This window comes from Anabrus simplex, chromosome 1 (genome assembly GCF_040414725.1).
Source record: "Anabrus simplex isolate iqAnaSimp1 chromosome 1, ASM4041472v1, whole genome shotgun sequence".
Taxonomy (NCBI): Eukaryota; Metazoa; Arthropoda; class Insecta; order Orthoptera; family Tettigoniidae; genus Anabrus; species Anabrus simplex.
Window position 1 is genome coordinate 1,614,461,357 of NC_090265.1, and position 26,687 is coordinate 1,614,488,043.

The following is a 26,687-nucleotide window of genomic DNA, read 5'->3' on the forward strand; positions in this document are numbered from 1 at the left end:
TATTACATTGTGTGTGTGTGTAATGCAGCATGGAACCTCATACGTCTGAGAAGGTTTACAAATCAATGATAAACAAAGAACGTAAGGAGAAACGCACCGCTGGTAAACCTTACACAGCATCTACAGGTCGTGAGATTCCTGGCAAGAAAGCACCATCAGAACAACTTACATGTAAGTGTAAATATGCTCGTAAGATATTACTACGCGAGTACAGGGAGAGTCTGTTCACCCAGTTCTACACTTTGGGCGAAAATGAGCAAGGTACATGCCTTGACTGGAACTTGTGAACGTAAACAGAAGATGATACGGAACATACAACCGTCCGCCAGAAAGTAAGAGACAAGTAACAGTATGCTACAGTGTCCCTAACGGAAGAGGTGAGCATGTGCTAGTGTGCAGTAAGACGTTCAAGGACATTTTTGCTGTGACAAATCGGCGGCTTCAAGAAAAGAAAAAGAAAGGTGTTATGGTTTATGAAGACGGAAGGGGGAATGGGGTAAAGTGAAGGCTCAATCAGGCATAAGGTTAAGTTCACCACAAATGACAGGGATCTATTGATTTAAAATTCTTAGTGTCCGGACATAGTTTCATGACATGTGACAGGGACTTTGGTCTCATTGAGAAAAGGAAGCGAGTAATGACAACCATGATCCCAGAGGCCATTATTAAGTCCGCAAGATTTAAAAAAAAAACATTCAAGATAGTTAAAATGGGAAAAGATGATTGGTTTGACTTTGGAGCTCTTGCCAGCGAGTACATCAATACTACCAAGCTGCAGCTCACATATTAGAGTGAGTAATTGACACCCTACAGTAATACATGTCAGAACGTCATTGGATAGTGATTGGGTGTCTGAAGAGATATTTAAGAAAACAAAGAAAATGTGGGGGCTTCCTCCACCATCACAGCTTCCCCGTATGCAGAAGCATCATCATATCAATGCAGAAAAGAAGAAGGATCTGCTGGCGCTCTGTGATTACTTAAATGTGAAGTATAGAGATTACTATCGTCAGCTGTGTCGAGAAGAAACCATGTGTTCATAACCATGTACAGTGTAACATTCATATGTGGATATTATCCACTTCATAACACGCCCTGCACGTATTGTATATTTTGTTTCATAATGATGATTAGTGTTCTTTAACATGTTCTATGCTGTATAGGAAAGATACTTGGTGTGTCATTCATTCACAAAACGTGCACAATTGTGAAACTTATCTAGAAATGTGTCATTTGTATACTCTTTTCACGTTACATAGTATGTAGACTTACATCACAATGTATGAGAGATAAAATGTGATGAATACATATACCACTCAATCAAATGTTCCTAAATAGACTGAGTACATTCCAAAACAGAATGATAGGTCATTAATTATTGTGTTGCAAAACGACCTGGAAAACGTCACATGTGCCAGCAGAGGGAAATGGAGAACAATGTAAGTGCCATATTCTTTACAGCAATCGTTTTGTCCATGTTTCTCCACTAGGTACTTTCTGGCACTTAGGTCGTTTTCCATTTCCACTCCTCAATTGCCATGACATTTACTTCCTATTGGTATCTTACAAAATCTTCTCAAAAGCTCTGCAGATTAGATTAGAACAAGAACATGATCCGCAACTAGGAGAGCACCAAGGAGGGTTCAGGAAAGAGCACTCATTTGCTGAGCAAATTATGAATCTGAAATCTATCTTCTCATGTCTTGAAACTAAGGAACAAGAAATTTGTGGTGACATTTATCGACTTCAAGAAGTCCTATGCCTCGATTGATAGAATCACTCTTATTCAAGTCCCAAAGGAATATGGCTTGGATAACAAAACCATTGAACAGATTCTAGCTGACACAACCTCCAAAGTTAAGTTCGGAGGAGAAATTTCAAAAGACAAGGGTTAGGCAGGGAGATGAATCTTGCCCTTGCTCTTCAATCGTGTCCTTGAAACAGTCATCCGTGAGCAGCGCAAAGAAATTAACGATGGGCACCAGGATGGTGTGAGATTGGTTACAAGAACATGAATCTTTCAATTGATTGCCTAGCTTTTACAGATGATCTAGCAATTTTCTCTGATTCTTTAGACATGGCTACAAAGTAAAATAACCACCTCAAGACACAGGTGGAAAAAGCAGGCCTCCAGATCTCTCTTTGGAGAAAACGCAATTCATAACTAACATGAAGCCAGCACCAAGAGACCAGGGGGTAATCAAATGGACAGATAAGTTTAAATATCTTAGTGAGTGGATAGAACCAAACATCTCTGAAAGAAAGGCTTTTGCTTCACACATGAATAAAATGGAAATGGCTTATCAACTGACCAAAGGCGTTTACAACAAAAAGTCCATAACCTTGAATGTAAAACTCAGACATTATTGCACTGTCATAAGAGCAGAGGCTTTGTATGCAGTGGAATGCCTTGCTATGAACAAGAAAGGCCTGTTAAAAAATTTGGAAATTAAAGAAAGAAAGATCATAAAGAAAATTATTTGCCCAATTAAAGACAAAGACGAATTTAGATGCTGGCATAACCATGAGCTGTATTTTCATGTCCAGAAGATCTCTGAAGTCATGCAGAGAAAGAGAATGGTATTTTATGGCCACTTGCTAAGAATAAACGATACGATTATCAAACCAAATTTTTACCTATTTTAAAGATAAGAAGACCCAGCCAACTTGGTTCAAGGAGACTGAAAGTGAACTACAGGAGATGGGGATCACGTATGAAGATATACAGCAACATAACCCACTCAGGAGGAAACTGAAAGACCACCAGAGTTTTCAAGAAAGACCAAAGTTGAAGACAGGAAAGACGTGCATGGAGGAAAGGAAAGAGCAACACCAGCAATGAGTGAAGGAGCACTGGGCAAAGATCAAAGCCCAGAGAAGATAGCTGAAATAACGTGGTGGTCCTTAGTAGGCCGATATAAACAAAAGAAGACTACAGGTATAGTTCATCTAAAGCAGATGACGTATCCAGAGCATAAACAAGTTGGCTGGCATAACACCTATGATGGCACATTGCCACCACATTGCACTCCCAGCTGGACTATTGAGAAGACAGGAAGCATAAGAGGAATGCTTCATTAAAATAAGATCTAACACTTCAACAATTATTAAAAGGGTGTAAACAGAATTTTAACATAAATGCTTTTATGCTTCTTAATAATATTAATCAATTCATAATATCCATAAAAAAAATAATGATTGTAAATCTGATGAAGTATTTTCAAGAATGAAGCCTGTCATTCTGTTTTTAATTAATGGTGTATTTTTCAGGTATAATCTGTTATTTAATTTTTATTTTTTCAGGTATTTTCTAAATTTATTTCATCTCAAATTAGTTTTCGACAGACTGAAAACTGAATAGTTGTAGATCTTTTTAGAATTGTTTGTTTTTAATTATAAGTTGTGACGTTATATTACGTACCTATGTTGTATCAAGTATTACTGTCCATTATCGAGTGAATGACAGTTGCATACCCCTTTACTTCATTTATTTTATTTTGGAACTTGTAACTACACATACTTTCAATGTCAGTTGACATGGGAATACAACTTTCACATTTACACCATGAGATACTGTAGTTTCTGTGTAATGAAACAATAACTTTATGGTATGGCAATTACTTGTCACTATTTCACTGTGTAGAGTTCTTGTTGGGTTCAGAACAGTATGGTTTTACTTTACTCATATTCATACTGACATTCTGTGAGGTTTTAGAGATCAGGAGATTATTTTACAGCTAGTGCCATGCAGTCGTGTTGGTGGAGTCAGAAGTCATTAAATGTAAAAAAATAAAAGAACGTCCTGTTGATATGAGTTTGCAGCAGCAACACTTACATAGAGAAAATAAAATACCAAGTACTGGAATTACTTAATAAACATACTGAAAAAATTAAAATCTACAGCTTGTTTCCAGTCATTCGACCAGGTCAGGAATGGAATGAAAGAAAGTCCGCAAACCCCCCCCCCCACCTCTAGCGGCGAGGATAGGAATTGTGCCGGCTGCCAAAGCCTGTTGCACTCCTCTGGGGAAATGATTAATGACTGACAGATGAAATGAAATGATATTGGAGATTGTTGCTGGAATGAAAGATGACAGGGAAAACCAGAGTACCCGGAGAAAAACCTGTCCCGCCTCCGCTTTGTCCAACACAAATCTCACATGGAGTGACTGGGATTTGAACCACAGAATCCAGCGGTGAGAGGTTGGTGCTCTGCCACCTGAGCTACAGAGGCTCCTTAATAGGCACATTACTACTCGTATTTTTATCCGGCTCCTTGGCTTAGTGGTCACCGAACTCGCCTTAATATCTGAGACACCCCATGTTCTATTCCTGGTTGAGTCGTAGATTTTAACTTTGTCTGGTAAATTCCTCTAGCTCAGGAGCTGGGTGTTTGTGTTTGGCTTAACAAACATCTTAATTTGTATACAACACATCACACTACAAATCACTACAGAAATACGCAATAGTGAATACATACCTCCACATAGGGTGTTCACTGCCTTTGCTGAATGGTCAGCGTAGCAGCCTTCAGTTCGGAGGGCCTTGACTTTAGTTTCCGGCTGGGTTGCAGATTTTTATCTTAAATGATTACTTTCCTTGGCTCGGGAACTGGGTGTTTGTGCTGTTTTCAACATCCGTGCAATCCATTAACCACACTTAACGCCATCCTCTATCTCAGTAACATGGAGGTTTCCATACATTGCAGATGCTGCCCATCCTCGTTGGAGGGGTCTACCTTACTAGGGCTGCACCAGGCTAGCAATAGCCACACAAAATTATTCCACATAGGATTGGCATCAGGAAAGATAAAAATGGGCTACATAAGGATTGCAGGATATGAACTTGTGGATCAAGCTGCAAAAGAAGCAGAGTTTTTACTATCTAGACGTATCAATGTACCCGCTGGGGTATTTGTTCTCAGCTACATCAAACCATCTTGGCGTCCTGGGAGTTGGAGTGGCTAGCTATCCAAACTCACAACAAGTTGAGAGCAATTAAGAAGTCAACTGCCGTGTGGCAGTCCTCTTTCTGGCCTTCACGGAAAGAGGCTGTAGTTTTGTGCAGGCTGAGGATAGATCATGGAAGATCTACATATTCTTACCGCCTATAGAGGGAAGACCCCTCCTCAGTGTGTTCTTCGGGTGCTGAATTCACTGTGGCCCACATACTCACAAAGTGTATCGATTTCTCTGGCCTAAGACGGAACCTCAGCCTGCAACAGACACTCAAACTCGTACTAGCTGATGATCTCGTTATTCGCTTTATGTGTGAAAGTGGATTAATCAAGGGCTTATACATTTTGTGTGTTCTGTTACTCAGGGAACTTATGTTCTCTCGTGATGCATTTGTGTCCTTCTTAGCTTATAAAATATTTTTTGTTTTTTTAAACTCATTTTAAAATTCATCCTTTGAATAAATACTTTCATATTTGTTTCCACTTTATTTGTTCAGAAAGGATGGTTACCTAGTTGTGTTTCCTTTTAAAACAAAAAATGGGTCATTGCAATCAACAATGGAAAGAATTAACCTGATAGTACCTAATGATTTAAATGCTCACATTGGAAATATGCCTATACCAGAAGTAGTAAGAAATAAGAACTTACACTGAAAGCTAATTGTAAATTACGGAGAGAATTTATGTCTTATAACAGTGTAAAAATAACAAATGTGTTCTTCCATAAAAATGAACGTGTGATGTTTGAGACCGCTGCATGTAATAAATTATCAAGCAAAGCAAAGCAAAGTCACCTCCGTACAGGCCATGAAGGCCCTTGGAGGCCTGGAAGGTAAGGGCTTCCACCATTGTTAACCTCGGCACGTGATGGGGTAGAGTAGTTAGCTCTATGCCCATCTGCCTTTGCCCCAGGAATTAAACTGGTACTCATTTTTGGTGTAGGCTGATTGAACCTCAGGGCCATATGCACCTCCAGAAGTGGAAATCTCATTTCTTAAATTTTACGACTTCCTGATGGTGATTCGAACCCACCTCCTTCCGGGCGAACCGAGCATATCTTTACCGCCTCGGCCAGGCAGCCCCTAATAAATTATCAAACTGTGTAATTAATTGAAAATATGTATGTATTTAATCACTGGTAGGTCATTTTAAATTATTATTTATTTATATATATATATAGGGTTTCAAACATCCATTTCACATCATCATTTTATTTCTGTGTATCGCGGCTGTAACGTATTCTGAACAAATGACTTATTGAGTAAAGTATTTCAAAAATCATTCGTATTAATAGCTTGCAGTAAATTTTCCAATAGCCGTAGTGAGGTGACTGGAGTCAGCAGGCTAATTTCAGCCCATTATCAGGAAATGTACGTCATCAAGCTTACAAGAGACCGTACCCCTTCCATACTCTGAGGAGACAGTTAAAGCCATGTTAATGCCTACTTTTCGAAGTTCACTACTTGACGCTTTAATTCCGCGAGAAAGTTCAGCCTATGTGAATGGACGGAATGAAGCAACATGATGGATCCACAGCAATACATAGGAGAAGGGATAAGACCTCAAATCTTACTGGACCATGTGATATGGTTGATGGAGGGAGACTTTGGGAATCTATATACATCAATGACAAGGGCTGGAGAGGCACTTCGAAGGACACTCTTACTCACAACTACTGAGAAGGATGATTCTAATCTATCCTTGGAGGAGGGCTGTACGCCTTGCCATTGGAGAAGATTTTAATTTAGTTCATGCTGCATCTGAGTAGTGTACTACTCAAAAAGTATTCTCATTGAGACCTGTAATCCCAGTGACGAGAGTTAAAGTCAACGGGAGACCGGTTTTGACTGGTATAGGGCAGGAGAGATTTTGTTATAAATTTAGTTACGCTACTGTTCCGTAATACGGAAGAATACAAGTGTATTCTCTCCATGAATGTAAGCCATGGTGGTTTTGCTATTAAATTAGGACTCCTTACGACTTGATGTAAGGAGTACAGTAGTAAGTGTTAAAGTCAGGAAAGTCATAGTACAGCTAGTGTACTATGCACAAAGCAGAAGTAGGACTGGAATCCACAACAAGAGATGACGCTGCCTGTACGAGAGTTCCATCAAACAGCAGCTGCTACACAGATTGTATCCAGATAACAGAGTCTACAAATGGTGAGTTAATGGCATAAATATTACTGCAAGTCTTCGTGTTACAATTCATGTTCTTAGAGTTTATTTCATTCAATTTTTCTTTTGCTTCCGTAAGTTCAGATTTCGTTAAGACGCCGTTATGTCACGTTTTTCATCCTCATAAATAGCTGTTTTAATTTGTATTTTCTGAAATTATTATTAATGATCCTTAACTTCCAAGTTAGTGTACTTAATGGTCAGTGTTTTTAGAGTCTCATTACGTATTATTATTATTATCATTATTAATTACCAACTATCGTTTTCAAGCCATAAGCTTGAAGGCTGGCGCCCATGGGATATTGTTTATGGAGAAACAATGATATATTACTTATTTATATTAATATTAAGGTGACCCGCCACGTCACAATTTTGTTACACATCTGTGTGCAAGAGTTAGTACGTCACAAACATGGGAAGTAAGAGGGCAGGTGTCAGTCATTAACTATATATAATGGTAAACAAGAAATAGGTTCCACATGTGCAATTTGCACAAAAGAATAGCTTTTCCTAAAGTGATCATTATTCTAAAACAGAAGAGCTGAGATTGTTGCTGCCTTCATGACTTGGAACCCAAAAGCTCTACCTTCCAGACAGAAGTCTTAATAATACATAGTAAAAATGCATAAGTTAGATTACATTCTGAGATATAAAGTATATTTTAATATTTTTGTAACAAACAAGTTTCTTATTAAAATCAATGACAAGGGCTGGAGAGGCACTTGGAAGGACCTCTTACTCTGACTTACAACTACTGAGAAGGATGATTCTAATTTATTGTTGGAGGAGGGCTGCACGTCTTGCCATTGGAGAAGATTTTAACTTAGTTCATGCTGCATCTGAGTAGTGTACTACTCAAAAATTATTCTCATTGAGACCTGTAATCTCAATGAGAGATATTGAAATATTTTCAAAATGTTTAAAACAATTCATGCGATGAATACATCCATAAAAATGTTATTGTTTTCGTGCTGGGTGGAAAGGATGATTCAACGCAGATAGATCTGGTGGATTCTTGTAGAATGTGTGAAGTTCTTTCATAGCTGGTTCTGCAACAGCCCAAAGTTTGGGATATTCCTTCTTGAAGTTTGCATACCATCTGGTTATGTGAGAATATTCACTGAAGTCAAAGTTGGTGGCTTCCAAACACATTGTAGCTGTCACAAGAGGCAAGTCTCCAATCGTCAAGGTTTCTAAAACAGGAAAATATGGACATTTAATACAGTAATATTCCTTTTCCATTCGTGTATAATCCTAATAAGAGTGAACAATAAATTTTACCCTTTTGACTAATAAACCTAGATAACAAATTACAATATTTCTTGTTCTTTGAATGTATTATATTGTATTTGTTTTATGGTATTAATGGATGGAAGTGACTGTTGACTTCTTTTGAAATGGAAAGTTAGGTTAATGTTAGTCATTAGACCTATTACAACCATTTTGATAAAAACAACTTGAATTTTTTTTGTTTATGTTAGCAGTAGATGGTCCTCAGTAGGGACGAAACTAGTCCTAAAATAATAAAACAAGATATTTAATACAACTGATATACTGTAGATTTTATTAGGTGGAATGTCCTTTAAGGTATCTTCATTGAAGTTGCCCTTCTGCTCGTAATTTATTGAATGTCTTTTTTTTTTTTCACACATTGGTGCCAACCAAAAGTCTGGCTCCTTGGCTGGTCACCATACAGGCCTTCAGTTCAGGGGGCCTTGGGTTCTATTCCTTCAAATGAAATCCAAGTGCCGTATCCAGGTCTGGACATTGGCCATTGATGATTCAAAGGATATTCTTTGCTGTTAGTTTCTCCAAAACATTGATCAATTAGGACTTCTGCAATCACTGAGAAATTACTATACACTGGAATTTGTGAACAGATAGGATTTTTCACTGCAATACTGTGACGCTGCCTGTCAGGCATCCTGAGCCAGAGTTTACTTGCAGTAGCATAGCCAGTTTCTCTTCTCCTATAATCTACAGCATATGGGCTACCCATCCAAGTGGTCACCTTGCCCTATGTTGCTTAACTGTGGAGATCTCTCATTGGAATCCAGTGTTTCAATATGGCTACGCTGTTGCCCCCATGCTCATAGAGCATGATGAATTAAACTAATTTTTGTAATGAAGAGGTTGATTATAGCCATTAGGACAGAAATTTTCCTGGGTTCAGGCTGCCATTTTGATAAAAAAACAACCATCAAAGTGAAATATATTTTATTGAAAAGAGATTGTGCTCTTTCTAATCATTTTGTTCTTCGCTATTAGTTTTTTCAAAATAGATGATTAATTAGGACTGTGCTGCAACATTGAGAAATTACTGTACACTGGAATTAGTGAACAGAAAGAGTTTTTCACTGCAACACTGCCATGCCTCTTTCTTTCATTACCATCCAAGGAGAGCCTCAGAACTCTACAAAAAGCCCAGAACCAGAATAACATTTTCCAGATCACTATGTAGCCTGCAGTTATTGTGATAAAATGGCAAAAAGCACTTATAAAACATACCAAAAAATTAGAGGGAATGGTTACCTACAGTAGTTGTACCTCCTCTTACTCTGGCTGAATGATCAGTGTAATGTTTTTCAGTTCAAAGAGCCCCGGGTTCGATTCCTGGCTGGGTTGGAAATGTTACCTTAAATTGTTAATTCCATTGAGTATTTAAACTGTCCCCAACATCACTGCAACTCGCACATATAACACTATTCTCCACTACAATAAAATACAGTATCCTATACACAGCAGATACCGCCCACCCTTGTCAGATGGTCTGCCTTACAAGGGCTGCACCATGCTGGAAACAGCCGCATGAAATTATTATTATTATTATTATTATTATTATTTACATATTTTACACCCACATTGGAGCACTTAAATCAATACATTTGAGTTAATTTCTTCTTTTTCTTCTCCCAGAACTTTCTCATCCTCTCCAACCTGGAAGCCCTTTGTGTCTTCGATATAGTATATTGTTTCCGTTCAACTGTTTTTAGTTTGAGACTTATGCTTTTGTTCTTCAAAATCCTCTTCTCTTTTCTGTCTTTGATTTGTTGCCGAGTTTACCCAATTCTTCCAAATCATCCTGAACTTCTTTGAACCAATTATTATTGATTTTATTTTTCAAAAAATAACTAAATAGTTGTTTCAATATCCTGGTGTCTGGTAATCTTGATATGTGACAGAAAAAGGAAATTCTTCTTTTACGCATTGTAGATATTATTGATTCACATTCACGATAGACAATGTTGTTAGGCAACAATCTCCACTGTCCATCAACTTGGTGTTTTTTATTAATAATTGTTCTAAGAATTCTTCTATCAGTTTTCTGTAATTTGTCTGTTGTAGATTTTACATTTAATTTGAATAAAGTTTCACTATCATATGTTGCCTCTGGTTTAGCTATGGAATTATAGTGTTTCAGCTTAGCGCTTATCGAAAGATATATTTTTTATAGGTTGGCCAGGTAAGTCTTTGTGCTTGTTTAAATTTAGTTGCTCTATGTTCTATTGCTTCTTTTTTATTTGTGTTCCATGTTATTATTTCCCCAAGATATTTGAATTTCTGAACAATTTTAATCTCTTTATTACTGTTCAGTTGAATAACTGGTAAATCAACTTTGAAAGTTGGCATCATTTCTGTTTTTTTCAAATAAAATTTGTAATCCCATTTTTTTTGCTATAATTTCTAGTTGTTCAGTTTGAAATTTAGCCTGCTAAATGCTAAATGCTAAATTGTCCACAAAAGCAAGGCAGTTGAGTTTAATATTTCTACCGATCTTGATAGTTGGTTGGCATTTCTTGTTCCATTCATGCATAACTTTCTCCAATGCACAATTAAATAACAATGGTGAAAGTCCGTCTCCTTGTCGAAGTCCAGTTCTTATAGTGAATGATTCTGATAATTCACCTCTAAATTTAACTTTTGCCTTCGTATTTTTAAAAGTCATACTAATGAGGTTAACAAGTTTTTGGTGTAAGCCAAATTCTTTAAGGCTTTTTAATAATGATTCACGATGAATACTGTCGTATGCTTTTTTTAAATCTACAAACGTGATGACTAGACCCTTATTTCGAACCCTTTGGTGCTTCATTATCCATTTTAAACTAAGGATTTGATCTGGACAGCTTATACCTGGTCGAAATCCTCCCTGATATTCTCCAAGTTCTTGGTCGAGTTGTTCTTGGATTCTTGTGTATCTAATCTTGGATAAAATCTTGTATGTAATATCAAGCAAGGATATCCCTTCGATAATTATTTGGATCAGAGCGATAACCTTTTTTATGCAGCGGGTGGATTATCGCTGTATTCCATTCCTCGGGAAGCTTCTCCGTGTTCCAAATATCAATGATGTATTTATGTAGGTTTTGAATAGTCTGATCATTAGCATTCTTCCATATTTCTGCTACTATTTGATTCTCCTGCTGCTTTGCAGTTTTTAAGTGCATTAATTGCTGTTTTCACCTCATTGTAAACTAGTGGTATAATCTTTTGTAATGCTTTTATTTTTTGGGTTAGGATCAAATTCTAAATGTTCCACAGAATCCTCACAATTAAGTAACTCTTTAAAGTATTCTGCAAGAATGTTAGCATTATCTTGATTATTGTGTGCCATTTTTCCATTTTTATTTCTTAACATAAGTATGGGATGGGTAAACTTAGATTGATATTGCTTGAATGTTTTGTAATAGTCTCTTGTTTTATGCTGATTGAATGTTTCCTCTATAGTGCTAAGCAATTCCTTTTGATCATTTCTTTTAATTGTCCTAATTTCTTTAGCTGTTTGTCTTCTGGCATTAATTAGTTCTTCACAAGATTTTTCTGTTTTCCTCTGTTGATCATTTAACCATGCCTTGTGCCTTGCTTGAATTGCTTTGTCACATTCCCCGTTCCACCACGCATGTTTCTTTCTCCTTTTAATTGGAGCGATTTCTTCAGCTATGGTTTTAAGTTTGTTGATCATCGTCTCTAATTTGTCATTTAAAGGTGTTTTGGATCTCTCTAAATATATTTTATTATTTATTAAGTAACTGGGATCATAATTTCTCCTTGCTTTGAGATGATTACATTTGTGTTTCCTTTTTGGTGTTAACGTGATTTTTATTTTTGAGATATAATGATCTGAGTCAGTGTCTACTGCACGGAGGACTTTGACATTATAAATTTCTTTATGATAATCTTTATCCATAGCAACATAATCAATCTGAAACTCTCCCAATTTTACGTTAGGGCATTTCCATGTCATAAGTTTATGTGGTCGCCTCATGAATCTGGTGGTTTCCAAAATGAGTCCATGATCTGCACAAAGTTCAATTAATCTTTGGCCATTTTTGTTCGTTAATTTATGAGCTGGCCATTTTCCTACAACTGTGTGATACTTCTTTTCTCTGCCTATTTTAGCATTGAAATCTCCAAGTAATAATTTTATATGCTCATCAGGGATCTTTGATAATATGTAATCAAGTTCTTCCCAAAAGTTTTCAACTCCTTCTCTATCTTTATTGTTTTTGTCATTTGTTGGTGCATGGACATTTATTAAAGTATAAGTTTTATTCCATACTTTAACTGTTAGAAGTGCCATCCTCGAAGAGTTTGAAGAAAAATCTTCAATTGCGTCTATTATGCTATTATGAACAAGAAAACCTACACCAAATTGGGGGACATTCTTCATTACTCTTTGTCCTGGAGGTCCTTTGTAGAGACGATAACCTCCTGATTCAATTGGGTCCTGGTTTGTGTTTGAATCTATTAAAGAACTATTTAAAATAGTTTTCCTTGAGTCCGTCTTGTCAATATACCTTATTACATGATTCAGGAAAATCGTCCATTCCCTTCATCAGTGATGTCAGTTCAAGAAATAAAACAATATAACACTATCTTTTGTTTTTTCTTACAATTGAAAGAAGTATTGTGTCCTAATTCACCGTATCAATGAATAAAGAAACTTGTGAAATATTATGAAAATGATCATTACATAAAATTTTGTTAAACCGAATGAGAATACCTAAATAAATTTAAGATCTTCAAGTTTTCCTTCTTGTTTTCTTCTTTTTCTTCCTTAAATGATCAAATGCTAGTTTATACAATGGGTTATCTTCTGTACTTCTCTCATTTAAACTTGATTCAAAATCAATTTTTTTTTGCAAGATAAATTTTTAAACTTTCCAAAATATTCATGAATTATTTTCCCTTTTTGGCCGAATGTATTGATTCCATGTTATTAGAAATGTCCGTAAATTTATGATTCTTTTCAACCATATGTTCTCCCATTGCCGAATGTCTTATGTTTGACTGCATTAACATGTTTTTTGTACCTTATAGCCAAACTTCTTCCACACTGTCCTATGTATCGTTGTTTACATGTTTGGCATGTCAATTTGTAAATTCCTGGTTTATTAAATTTACATTTATTCTCTATTTTATCAGAATTCAACTTTATCTTCTTAGTATTATTATTAGTTTTGTATGCGACATTGATGTTCCTTTTCCTGAAAATTTTAGCTAGTTGATAAGAGTGCTTATTTCAAAAAATTATAACTACAAATTTCAGGTCAACATAAAAAGGCAACATTTTACAGTTTAATTAATAGAGGTATGAACATACCTATGTCTAGGAAGAATTATAATAGATAAATTTAATCCACCAAATTGCTCGTAGCAATGGATTCTCCAGAAAATTTATTAATAGAATGATAAATCAAATCAAAAATGAACCAAAAACAACTTCAATTAAAGAGCAAAAGGAGAAAAAGAAATTTGCAGTTCTAACTTTTCAAAATAAACACTCTTATCAACTGGCTAAAATTTTCAGAAAATGGAACATTAGTGTCGCATACAAAACTGATAATACTAATAAGATAATTTTTAATTCAGATAAAATAGAGAATAAATGTATATTTAATAAATCGGGACTTTACAAATTGACATGCCAAAGATGTAAACAACAATACATAGGACAGTGTGGAAGAAGTTTGGCCATAAAGTGCAAAGGACATGTTAATGCAGTCAAACATAAAAGATATTCGGCAATGGGAAAACATATGGTTGAAAAGAATCATAAATTTACAGACATTTCTAATAACATGGAATTAATACATTCGGCCAAATAGGAAAAAAAAATCATGAATGTTTTGGAAAGTTTAGAAATTTGTCTTGCACAAAAAAATTATTTTGAATCAAGTTTAAATGAGAGAAGTACGGAAGATAACCCATTGTATAAACTAGCATTTGATCATTTGAGGAAGAAAAAGAAGGAAAAAAAGAAAAACTTGAAGATATCTCATTTATTTAGGGATTCTCATTCACTTCAACAAGATTTTATGTAATGATCATTTTCATAATATTTCATTAGTTTCTTTATTCATTAATATGGTGAATTAGGACATAATACTTCTTTAAATTGAATGAGTGCTCGCGAAAACGGGCTAACCAACAAATTTGGAAAAAATTAGTTATGTGCTGCCATCAGTTGTGGAAGGTTCAAAGTATCTTCTGTGAGTTGGGCTAACATGAGGCAATCCTGTGTGATGAGATACAATGCTTTGAATTTTATGCCATTTTATTTAGGCCAATTTTGTTATTGCAAAATCGGGCTAACAGACATTTAAGGAGGAGGCCGTAAAGATGGCGTTGCTGTATATGTAGGTTAGCAAACCTTATCCCCATGTATACTAGAGGCTGTGGGTGTTTCTTGTGTTTTTGTGCCAGATGAATGGAAGGATTTAGTAAAAGAGCTAGAGTAAGAAAGCCATTTAAAGTAGTAAAAGTGACAAGTGATAAGTTTGTGAGCACTCAACCTTTGCTAGAAAAATTAACCAAGAGAATGGTATCTGTAAATAAGCAAAGAGTACTAATTAGTAAAGTTTCAGGCATACTGTTTATGAAAGATGTACCATTTAAGTATTTTAAAAATATTTATATGGTATTGCTGAGGAATATGATTGTGTTGACCTTCACAAAAGGAACAGTAATGGTGGTCGGCCATTACTTGCTAGTTTTCAGCTGTCACCAAAGTACAGTACCGTATTACAAGGCCAATAAAGCCAGCAAAGCTTAAGGACTTGCTTGAGCTACTTGAATATGTTCCTGCAATATATCACCAGTATTACAGAGAACTAACAGCTGGCAATGGCCAAGAGGTGACTGAGGAATCATTTTCCAATGCATTAGAATATGACCCATGTGACTGACGATTGTCCCATGAGGGAAAGTTGTGTCATATTTCAAAATAAGTCTGAAGCATTTTTATGTCTAAAAAAAACCCATGGCATTTATGCCCTTGGAAGGGCTCTGGCCTGCCCAGCGACTGCTATTCAGTCCGAAAGCCTGCAGATTACGATGCATCCTCTCGGCTGTTATTCTGGGTTTTCGAGACTGGGGCCGCCATCTCACCATCAGATAGCTCCTCAATTCTAATCATGTAAGCTGAGTGGAACTCGAATCAGCCCTCAGGTCGAGATAAAAATCCCTGACCTGGCTGGAAATCGAACCCGGGGCCTCCGGGCGAGAGGCATGCACGCTACGCCTACACCACGGGAGACGGCATCTTTGTGTCTAGTTTACTGTATAAAACATATTTTTTGTATTGTATGATCATAAAATAAAGTTTGGTTACGAATCTAAGGTAAACTATTAACTATAGCTAGGTCAACGCAGAAGTCAGTTTTCGTCCATTTTTTATATTCCTATTTCTCCAAGCACTTTTCATTTTTAATACAGTTCCAATCTATGGTATTGATAATTTAAAGGTACTACATCAAGATAAAATAATGAAACAAATATTATTTTTATGGTATAATTTTTGTTTTTTGACATTTGTAAAAGTTGATTTATCTCTGTTCTGACAAAATGTTGGTTAGCCTGTTTTTGCGAGCACCCATTCAATTGTAAGGACAAACAAAAGATACAGTAGTGTTACATTGTTCTATTCCATGAACTGACATCACAATCAATCAATCAATACTGATCTGCATTTAGGGCAGTCGCCCAGGTGGCAGATTCCCTGTCTGTTGCTTTCCTAGCCTTTTCCTAAATGATTTCAAAGAAATTGGAAATTTATTGAACATCTCCCTTGGCAAGTTATTCCAATCCCTAACTCCCCTTCCTATAAATGAATATTTGCCCCAGTTTGTCCTCTTGAATTCCAACTTTATCTTCATATTGTGATCTTTCCTATTTTTATAAACGCCATTCAAACTTATTCATTCACTAATGTCATCCCACGCCATCTCTCCGCTGACAGCTCGTAACATACCACTTAGTCGAGCAGCTCTCCTTCTTTCTCTCAATTCTTCCTAGCCCAAACTTAATATTTTTGTAACGCTACTCTTTTGTCGGAAATCACCCAGAACAAATCGAGCTGCTTTTCTTTGGATTTTTTCCAGTTCTTGAATCAGGTAATCCTGGTGAGGGTCCCATACACTGGAACCATACTCTAGTTGGGGTCTTACCAAAGACTTATATGCACTCTCCTTTACATCCTTACTACAACCCCTAAACACCCTCATAACCATGTGCAGAGATCTGTACCCTTTATTTACAATCCCATTTATGTGATTATCCCAATGAAGATCTTTCCTTATATTAACACCTAGATACTTACAATGATCCCCAAAAGGAACTTTCACCCCATCAACGCAGTAATTAAAACTGAGAGGACTTTTCCTATTTGTGAAACTCACAACCTGACTTTTAACCCCGTTTATCAACATACTATTGCCTGCTGTCCATCTCGCAACATTATTGAGGTCACGTTGCAGTTGTTCACAATCTTGTAACTTATTTATCACTCTATAGAGAATAACATCATCCGCAAAAACCTTACCTCCGATTCCACTCCTTTACTCATATCATTTATATATATAAGAAAACATAAAGGTCCGATAATACTGCCTTGAGGAATTCCCCTCTTAATTATTACAGGGTCAGATAAAGCTTCACCTACCCTAATTCTCTGAGATCTATTTTCTAGAAATATAGCAACCCATTCAGTCACTCTTTTGTCTAGTCCACTTGCACTCATTTTTGCCAGTAGTCTCCCATGATCCACCCTATCAAATGCTTTAGACAGGTCAATCGCGATACTGATGAAGGGAATGGATGATTTTCCCGAAACATGTAATATGGTGTATTGACAAGGCAGACTCGAGTAAAACTATTTTAAGTAGTTCTTTAATAGATACAGATGAGATTGTCATGGACATGCAAGCAGAAGTGGGATTCATGAGAGAAGACAATGCCATGCCATTTGCTCCTCCAAACCTAACGTGAGAATTAGAGATGGGAATTTCTCTCGCTGGAGAGTCTCAAGACAAATAGCCAAAATCTCGAATTTCATAAAGCATCTCGAGATAAAGTTTACGCCCTCTTGAATGTGTTTGTGAATTACAGTGTAATGCTAGTGTTAGAACTTCTGGCTTGAAGTACGGCATTTCAGTTGCTTTAAACAACCGCTTTTCTGTCATGAAACAGGCATAACATTATCTTTCTTCTAAACTTTGTATTTGTTCTTAACTACTCAGCTGAAAAAACACATATCATGCTGATGTACTTTATATGAAACTAGCTGATGCACCCGTGCTTCGTTATGGAATTCTACATTGTATACAGAATTCGTCCAAGCTAGAGGAGAAACCCCCTCTTCACTGCTAATTTGGAATAAAATGAATGTAGAATTTAATAAAAGTAAAGAGGAAGAAGCTTTTCTTAATAAACAGCTCTTTTCAGGTAGTGTACTCTTTGTGAGCAAGATTGTATTAAATTGCATAGCTCTTAACGTTACTCTAGAAACACGGCGGGGAAGTCACCAAATGTCTTTTCTCATATGAAGGCTGGGTTAGGGAATTTTCATTGTAATGGTAGGCCTGCTTGCCTACCATCAGTCACAATCAGGTTGGGGAGTTTTCATTATAATGGCAGACACTCACTCTCCACCTGCCTTTTTACATCCTCAGAAAGACTGTCTTAGTGGTTTTTCCCAAATGAAATGAACATAGGTCATTACAATGACATCAGTAGGAATGGCACGATTTAAAGCAATGCTTACATATGAAATACTTGTTCAAATAAAGAACCACATTTTCTCTTTTTTAACGAACAGTACTCTGCTGCCAATCTAACAGTCCAAACGTTCCAGAGCTGGAATGACCAAACTGGAGACAGCCGTGATCCATGAACACTTCGTCTTTTTCGGGGGGGGGAATCGAATAGTGGAGAGTCCCAGGGCAAAGACTATGTATGCCCTTTTACTAATCTGTTTCCTAAGAGTACCTGATGAGTCGGAAAATCTCAATTCACTACACTGGCGGCAGAAATATCTATCTGACTTGGAGGCAAATTTTCCGTCCAAGCTAGAGGAAAAACCCCCTCTTCACTGCTAATGTGGAATAAAATGACTGTAGAATTTAATAAAAGTGAAGAGGAAGAAGCTTTTCTTAAGAAACGGCTCTTTTCAGGATTGAATTTTTATTTTTTTTATTTGGGAATTGTGGTGCTATAATTTGTAATAGGCCAATATTGTAATTCTAGTCCAGGTCGTACTACTACTACTACTACTACTACTACTACTACTACTACTACTACTACTACTACTACATGAGCCTCTACCTTAAGTGTGCACAGTGTGTCAGAGTAGGGATCGAATAGCTGGAATACTACGATGAACCAGTGTGTTACGTACCAGCAGTATCAGAAAATGTATGAACCAGAGGAATGGCATGCTAAAGAAGAATGTTTTCTAACTCCCCAGCTATTTCCTGCCAATATTCAGTCAGGCTGTTATACTTGGTACACAGCAGTAATCTCATCTATTGGAGTTGAGTAGTAGCATAAGAGACAAAGAACATGATAACAAATGATGGTCAGTGTAATGTTATTGTTGATCAATCTTATGTGCTTTCGATATTGTAGGCCTTCCCATTTAGTTTTCTTCCAACTCTGAAATATCACTCTTATCATAGTCGATACGGTAAAACTGAATAAAACATAGATTATTGGAATTTGTATTCTCTATAACTTTTGTTATGTAATACTTTTCGATAGGGCCAATAACATAGGTATTTAAAAATTAAATTTTACGTGCCTTCCCCTAAACTTCAATTTCATTCAGGGTGAATAAAATTGTTTATAGCTTAGACTGTAGGTTCCTATTCCTCGACTCTATATACCAATTTTCATTAAATTCTGTTTACCCATTTTCTCGTGGCTCAGCCTTGATTTTGAATCATATCGTTCATGGTGAGACAAAATGAATATTTATTGCATCAGAAATGTAGTATCAGGGGGTCGAAATCAGAAAGGTGCCAAATGTATCTGAGAGCGCGAGGGAGGCAGAGAACGCCAGGACAGGTGTGGCACGCTGAGAGAGAGAGAGAGTAAGGAAATCGCGTGTAAAGGATGGAGCGACTTGAATGCTGATAGGGGAATCCCATGTGCCACCCTGAAAAGAAATGTGGCAGAAAGCAGAACTGGCAAGTTATGAAACGAGGATAATATCTACGCTTATGGACGACATCTGGAGAAACTAAAACGACAAAAAAATTTATCATAATTTTCTGAGAGCTATGAATTGATTTGCAGTATTAATAGTCATTGCCTTCCATTATACAACTTGCGCAGGATAAGTGTCGGAAACAGTCTCTTCTCTGCACAAAGGAGTGAAGTGTGTATCTTGGTGATTTCCCTGGCATTGCATCTCTGTCTGGACTAATAAATAGAGCGCACTAAGTGGAAAGGGGATCTTTCGTTTATTCAGTCTTGCTCGTTGCGGAAGTCAGCCATGTAGGAGGCTGCATTGTGAATTTTGCAAACTACACAAAGACTCCAATTTAGAAGATGTAAAGTCAAGTAATTAATAATTGTAGCCTGGAGAAATAGTTAGTACCCGAACTAGGAAGGTAACAATAAATTTATAGACTTTAACTCAGGTCATGTGCAGCAGAGCACTGTTGGCAGCCCTGAAGATGGTTTTCCATGGTTTCCCATTTTCACACCAGGCAAATGCTGGGGCTGTACCTAATGAAGGCCACGGCCGCTTCCTTCCCACTCCTAGCTCCTTCCTGTCCCATCGTCGCCATAAGATCTGTCTGTGTCGGTGCGATGTAAAGCAATTTGCAAAAAAATAAAGAAAAAGAGCACTAAGAATTTTGTTAAATAACTTTCGACTGGTTAGGCAGTATTTACAGCCCTTACGTGGAAGATAAAGAAGTAGGAGTGATCAGAGTGCACTAGCAGACGTTTAACTGTGTGTCTAATTGCAGTTAGTACGATACGGGAACTATGATAAGAGCTGCCAGTAGCATGATACCATCCAACACTCATCAATCAAGCAGACAGCATCACAATGAACCAACCCTGGGAGCTGAACCGAGGACCAGTGACCCAGGACGATGATAGAGTGATGTTGGGCTAAGTCCAATTACAGAGTACGGCATGGAGGAACTGTGAGGTCATCATGACAAGATAAGTTTGAACAGATTTTATTAGCACGAGATAGGGACAGTTAGCTTCGTATATATTTTCTTTGTAAATAATAATTCATTAAGCCCTGTCCGGCTCCATGGCTAAATGGTTAGTGTGCTGGCCTTTGGTCACAGGGGCCCCGGGTTCGATTCCCGGCAGGGTCGGGAATTCTAATCATAATTGGTTAATTCCGCTGGTATGGGGGCTGGGTGTATGTGTCGTCTTCATCCTCATTTCATTTTCATCACGACGCGCAGGTCGCCCACGGGTGTCAATTTAAAAGACCTGCACCTGGTGAGCCAAACATATCCTTGGACACTCCCGGCACTAAAAGCCATACGCCATTTCATTTCATTAAGCCCTTATGGCAATCATGTAATTTTATTCAGGACTTTTACATGTGTAGGAAGTGTAGTAACTTTGTATCATTTGTTTATGGTAATGAGGGAGTTAGGTTGGATTTAGGTTTGATTTAGTGTCAGATAATGTTATGTTATTTCTTTGGGTTATATTGTATAGAAGTTTTGCGGAGCTAGGATCTTTAAAATATAAGGACATAGATGCCTTGTAACGTTAAGTAGGAGACCCTTACTGGGAGTACTGGGCAACCTAAGAATAGGGCCAGCATGCTATATAAATGTGCATAAATTTCACAGATGCTGAAGAAACTGAGGGTCAGGTATCCTCAACGTTGTATCAGAGAGGGTTATCCAAATTATTCTGGAGAGTTTTCTCATGACTCTGCACGTGGCATGAACCGAGGTCCGATGTATAAAGATGCATGTATGATATTCCGTTTGATTTGAATGTTTTGAAGTGAGGTCCAGCATATAAGCCTAATTATGAATTTGAGGAAAGTGACTCATATGTGAGAGTAATGTTTTGTTATATTATTGAAAGGCCAGCTGACGTAATGTTTTGTTTGTACCCGAGGGACAGACGGCCTTGCACCCCCTCTCGCCAGGGAAGGTCAATGCTATCACCCAGATAAAGTGATCCAGGGAGAAAGGCTCCTACTTCATCAAGCCCGCAAGACGAATGTACTTCTTTGTAATTATTATTTCAGATGTGGTGGTATTTGTGATTTGTTCTGTGATATTTTATTGTGTCTTGGTTCTTTCAGTGTTTGTCATTTGATTGTGTTTTGTTAGAGGGGTAGCACGTATGCTTTCTAGACGTTGGGAGCCCAATACTCTTCCTTGATGATGAGCACAGACTCATCTTAAATTTGGTGCCTTTTGGGGGTAAGAGATAGTCCTGTATTTGTATTCATGTGTATTTATATCCTGAATTTATGGGAGTAATGTTAAATTTCACATCTTTATGTGCAAAGAATTTCTGTTCCTAATCTCGTGAATTAGGACATTTAATTACGACGACTACTGTGTTAAATCTGCTCGAACTTATCAAGTTATAAATGCAGTGTTTATGTATAGTGTTCCCATGGTCTCTGAAGAGATTAATTGGTCATGTTGCCACTTCTTGGCTACTGAGGTGAACTTGTATTTCATGTGTATCAATTTATGGGATTATTAATGTTTTTTTTCATCCGATTTTTATGTTTTCGATTATTAAAGTTTAGTTTGTGAAATTCTTATCCTCATTCACTCACACAATCGCGATTCATGTCCTGTTATATCTTTAAGATTTATTTTAGTTTATTTGATCAAGTCAACGAATGTTCCGTGGGCTCGCCGCTGAACTAGCCAGGTAAGAAGAGGACAGGAAAAATTTGGTAAGATGTGCCTTCTCACACTGTGACCCACCTGTTCTTTTATTTATTACTGATCTAGTAAGGTACAATATGGACTTGGCAACAAAAATACAAATTCATGAATATCTGTGTTATCATAGCCAGCACGGTAAAAATGTATAAGACATAAATGAACAGAAATTTTATTCTATATAACTTTAGTTATGTAGTATTTATTGATAAGACCACTAATAATATAAATATTTGAGAATTAAATTTTAGGCCTTCCCCTAAACTACCATTTCACTCAGCATGAATAAAATGATTTATAGCCTAGATTGTAGTGGCTCATCCTCCGACCTTACATACCAATTTTCATTCAATTCTTTTCAGCCGTTTTCTTGTGGTACGTGTACATACATACAGACAGAGACAGATAGGAATTACCAAAAAGTAAAAAAGTGCATTTCCTTGTTACTGTGGAGACTGATACAGAAATACCATTATTTGCAAGTTCTGAGCAATATACAGACAAAACTCTTTTTTTATGTATATAGATAATATTCTTACTGAATATTATCTTCTGGTCACTTTACTTTCATGTGTGACAGTGTAATGATATTTAATTAATTAAAAACTATAACATAAAATTATTTTGTCTGCAATTGTGGAAACTCATCATGCTTTCATAGTGATATTTTATTTTATTCTTGAAAATGTTATATACTACCTCATGATTTTCTTAGGCCCAGGGTCCATTCTCTCAAAATACTATCTGTAGGGTACATTTGCAAATTCTAGATTTGAAATGCAAAAAAGTATTACCTCCAGCAGCATATTTTGTTCCTTGATTCTCCAAGATGGTATTAAAGACTGAGAGTGCAACTTTTAGCTTTTTCAGTCCAAGTGGTGTTTGTTCATAGGCATAGAATATAGGTGCCACCTACAAAGAAATAATTTTAATTTTGTATTTTGTCAAAAGTACATAGAAATTGTATATGAAAAGCATACACATTTATTGATTTAGACTTCATGTGTCAAAAGATTTTGACATATTAAAATACTGGTTTGTGCGATATTTCTCCACAATTAAGTTTGGACATGAACATGAACTTGAGTTTACGTTTTATTTTTTAAGTAGAGGTTTGTGTGTTAAATTTCAATAAATGTATCATGGTACAGAAACAAAAATTCATTAAATCTACATTGTTATTAAAGAACACACTGTTCTGAATCTGTCAAAATGAAGGATAGCAGCAGAACAGGAATAATGGGAATAGAGGAACTGTGAAAATGAACATTAAATAAACTTTGCTTATGGATGAAAGTCCAGAACACTTTAAGAATACAAACGCATTTTCATTCAAGACATTAGTATTGTAGGTGTGAGAGAACTGCATTTATTAAATGCTGATGATGTGAAAACTATTTCTGTTTCCATCACTTTCAGTTGCAAAAAATCAACATCAGTAACAATGTTCCAATTAAGTTATATTGAATGATATACAGAAATGCCTATCTTATTTAAAGTTTCTTTAATCACATAACTATTAATTCTCATTTTGGAATTAAACATGTTCCTTGTTAATCTTCATTGGACAAAACATTGATGATGATGATGATGATGATGATGATGATGATGATGATGATGATGATGATGATGATGATTAACCAAAGCATCAGGAGAGGATGCCATCATCCCAGAGATGTGGGAACTATGAAGGGATAACCTCTCCAAAATAATCCATACATTCGTAAGAAATGGGGCGAACCAAAATGATTCTACAGGACTGGAAGTGCACATTGATTCCATCCACAGCATAAGAAAGGCAACAAGGCCGATCCAAACAACTACATGTGCCTATCCATACTACTGATCACTTGCAAAATTCTCTCCAAAGCACTCCTGAACAGTCCAGAATAACAGACAGAACATTGGATTGGCTCATACCAAGCAGGTTTCAGGAAAGTTTGAATGTGTGCTGAACATATACCAAACCTGAAGGTGGTATTAAAGATCTACAGATACAACAACCTGGAAGAACTCGAGTGGACAGGAAGACCAAAGAACTGATCCATCAGACATTCATGAATATGACATCTAAAGTGAAATTCCTTGGGGAAGTCTGTGAGCCTTTCCAGAATGGGAAAAAGACATCAAAAGTATAAATATTGGTAGTTCAAGGTACAAAATCAAATGAAACGCTTATCTTCTGCAGATGACCTAGCCATCGTGACCAAGAGCAAAGAAGAAACTAGGTATATCATACAGAGATTACACAGGAAAGTGACAAAGGTAGGCCTTCAGACATCTTACAAGAAAACCCAGTACATGGCAAACCTGTGTCAAAATAGTATGACAGCCCATCTACAGTAGAAATGGAATACAGGATGAACTTGCAGGTGCCTTCCATTAAATGCTTTGGAGAAATCATTCAACCATCAGAATTGGACAGTAGGAACAACACATAAGAGCCAACAAACTCCATAAGACAAAATTACGTGGAATTATTACAACAAAAGAGTGATATGGCATAACTTGGAATTGAGGTACTACAAAACAGTTGTCTTGCGAGAAGCCCTGTGTGCATAGGAAACGATAATGTTACCAAATCATCCTAAAATTGCAGAAATCGAAAAGCAAGAATGAAAAATTCTCAGGACAATAAATGGCCTGATGCAAGGAAATGGAGTCCAGATCAAGAGGAGAACTATAAACATCTGTACTCTAATGGACAGATTCATTAATTTCCTTTGCAAGGCATGCTTGAAGTTCTATGAACATATCTACAGAATGAATGAAAACAGACTCACTGAAAGATCAAATATAATAAACTCACAGAATACCAAGATAAACTTGCCAGAAGAAACAAAGGAAGATCTACAATAAATGAACATCATAAAAAACATAAGAAATTGTGGACCCTTTGGAACCTCAGTAACTAAGTTCACATTTATGGAGAAAAAAAGAAAACTGGTAAGAAAGGGTCATAAGAATGTAAGAAACAACATAGTGAATTCATGAAGATACTTTGGGAGGATAGGAAGGCAGAAAGCCCTCAAGCCAACTAACAAGTTTCAATGCATTCTTCGACTGGGCAAAATGAACAATGATAATAATAATAATAATAATAATTAATAATAATAATAATAATGATAATAATAATAATAATAATTAATCATCATCATCATCATCATAGGCAGCCCCTGCTCTTGTGCAGGGCTGGTCTTGATAGCCAATAGAACTGCAGACCAACAGAAAGCCCTACTCCTGGGGTCTTTACAAGGTCGGGACACCTTCTCTCTAGGAGACATAAATATGGAGGGCCCAAGCTCAGGGTAAAGAGCAAAGACCACAGTGGCACCTATGGTGGAGAAGATGAACTTGGGTGCAGTGTAGGTGGTGAAAGAGTCAGCTCAGTACTTGGGACCAAGGAGAGTAAAGGGTATCTGTTCCTTTGGGGGCAGATATCAGTTTTTAAAGTCAGTGTCTGATCCGGAGCAGACGGCTGTCAATAGTGTGTGTACCCCATGTTAAGAGCGGACAATTTCTCATCCGATGTCAGACTGGAGCAATAGACCAATTGGTTAATCTTTATTGGAAACAAATGCTGAAGCTAAATACCAGTCCATATGGACTTACGATTAGAGTGAATCAGTGTGACACTCATCCTGGACTCAAGCCTGCCAGTTAAAATCAACCATGAACTTAGAATGACTGTCTTGATGGGGTGATGGTACCACATGGGAATCATTGTAAATACTTAGGTGTTAATATGGAGAGTCAGGGGGAAAATCAGGTAAGTCAACTTCTTGCCGTAACCGAGTTAGAGATGATATACTGGGCATCATACCAAGATTAATTCAGATTACTATATTTCAAACTTAAGTTATTCAAAGCATATGATTTTGTAACGTTTTATTTGTGTATATAGTAATGTCATGAAATTAAAATTTCGGTTTTTCTGAGTTTTAAGGAAATTGACTTTCCTGTCTATTTCCCCTCGCCCTTGATATAAGGAAAGATCTTCATTGGGCTAAACACATTAACAAGTTTGTAAATCAAGGTTACAGATCTTTTCATATAGTTATGAGAGTATTTAGGAATTGTATTAAGTAGGTAAAGGAGAGAGCATATAAGTCTCTGGTAAGACCCCATTTAGAGTATGGTTCCAATGTATGGGACCCACACTAGGAGGACTTTATACATGAACTGGAAAATATCCAAAGGAAAGCAGCATGATTTGCTCTGGGTAATTTCCAACAAAAGAGTAATAATACAAAAATGTTGTACTCTTTGGGCTGGAAAGACTTGGGAGTAAGGAGACGAGTTGCTCGACTCAGCAGGAGGTTCCGAGCTGTCAGTGGAGAGAGAGTATGGAATTACATTGGTAGACAAATAAGC

The 26,687-nt window shown here is 36.8% G+C and overlaps 1 protein-coding gene across 4 annotated transcripts in view; it reads right to left on the minus strand.

Moving 5' to 3' along the window:
- Window positions 1-7,547: 7,547 nt before the first annotated feature.
- gfzf (GST-containing FLYWCH zinc-finger protein) overlaps window positions 7,548-26,687 on the minus strand; it is a 69,100-nt gene continuing 49,960 nt past the window's right edge. For 3 of the 4 annotated variants that reach the window (XM_067153932.2, XM_067153923.2, XM_067153941.2), the window contains exons 5-6: window positions 23,108-23,225; window positions 7,548-8,327 (exon numbers count right to left, since the gene is read on the minus strand). In XM_067153932.2, coding sequence (XP_067010033.1) covers window positions 8,092-8,327; window positions 23,108-23,225 — 354 coding nt within the window. In that variant the 3' untranslated portion in view covers window positions 7,548-8,091. The remainder of the gene's footprint in view (window positions 8,328-23,107; window positions 23,226-26,687) is intronic. The other variant, XM_067153915.2, reaches the window with a different exon arrangement.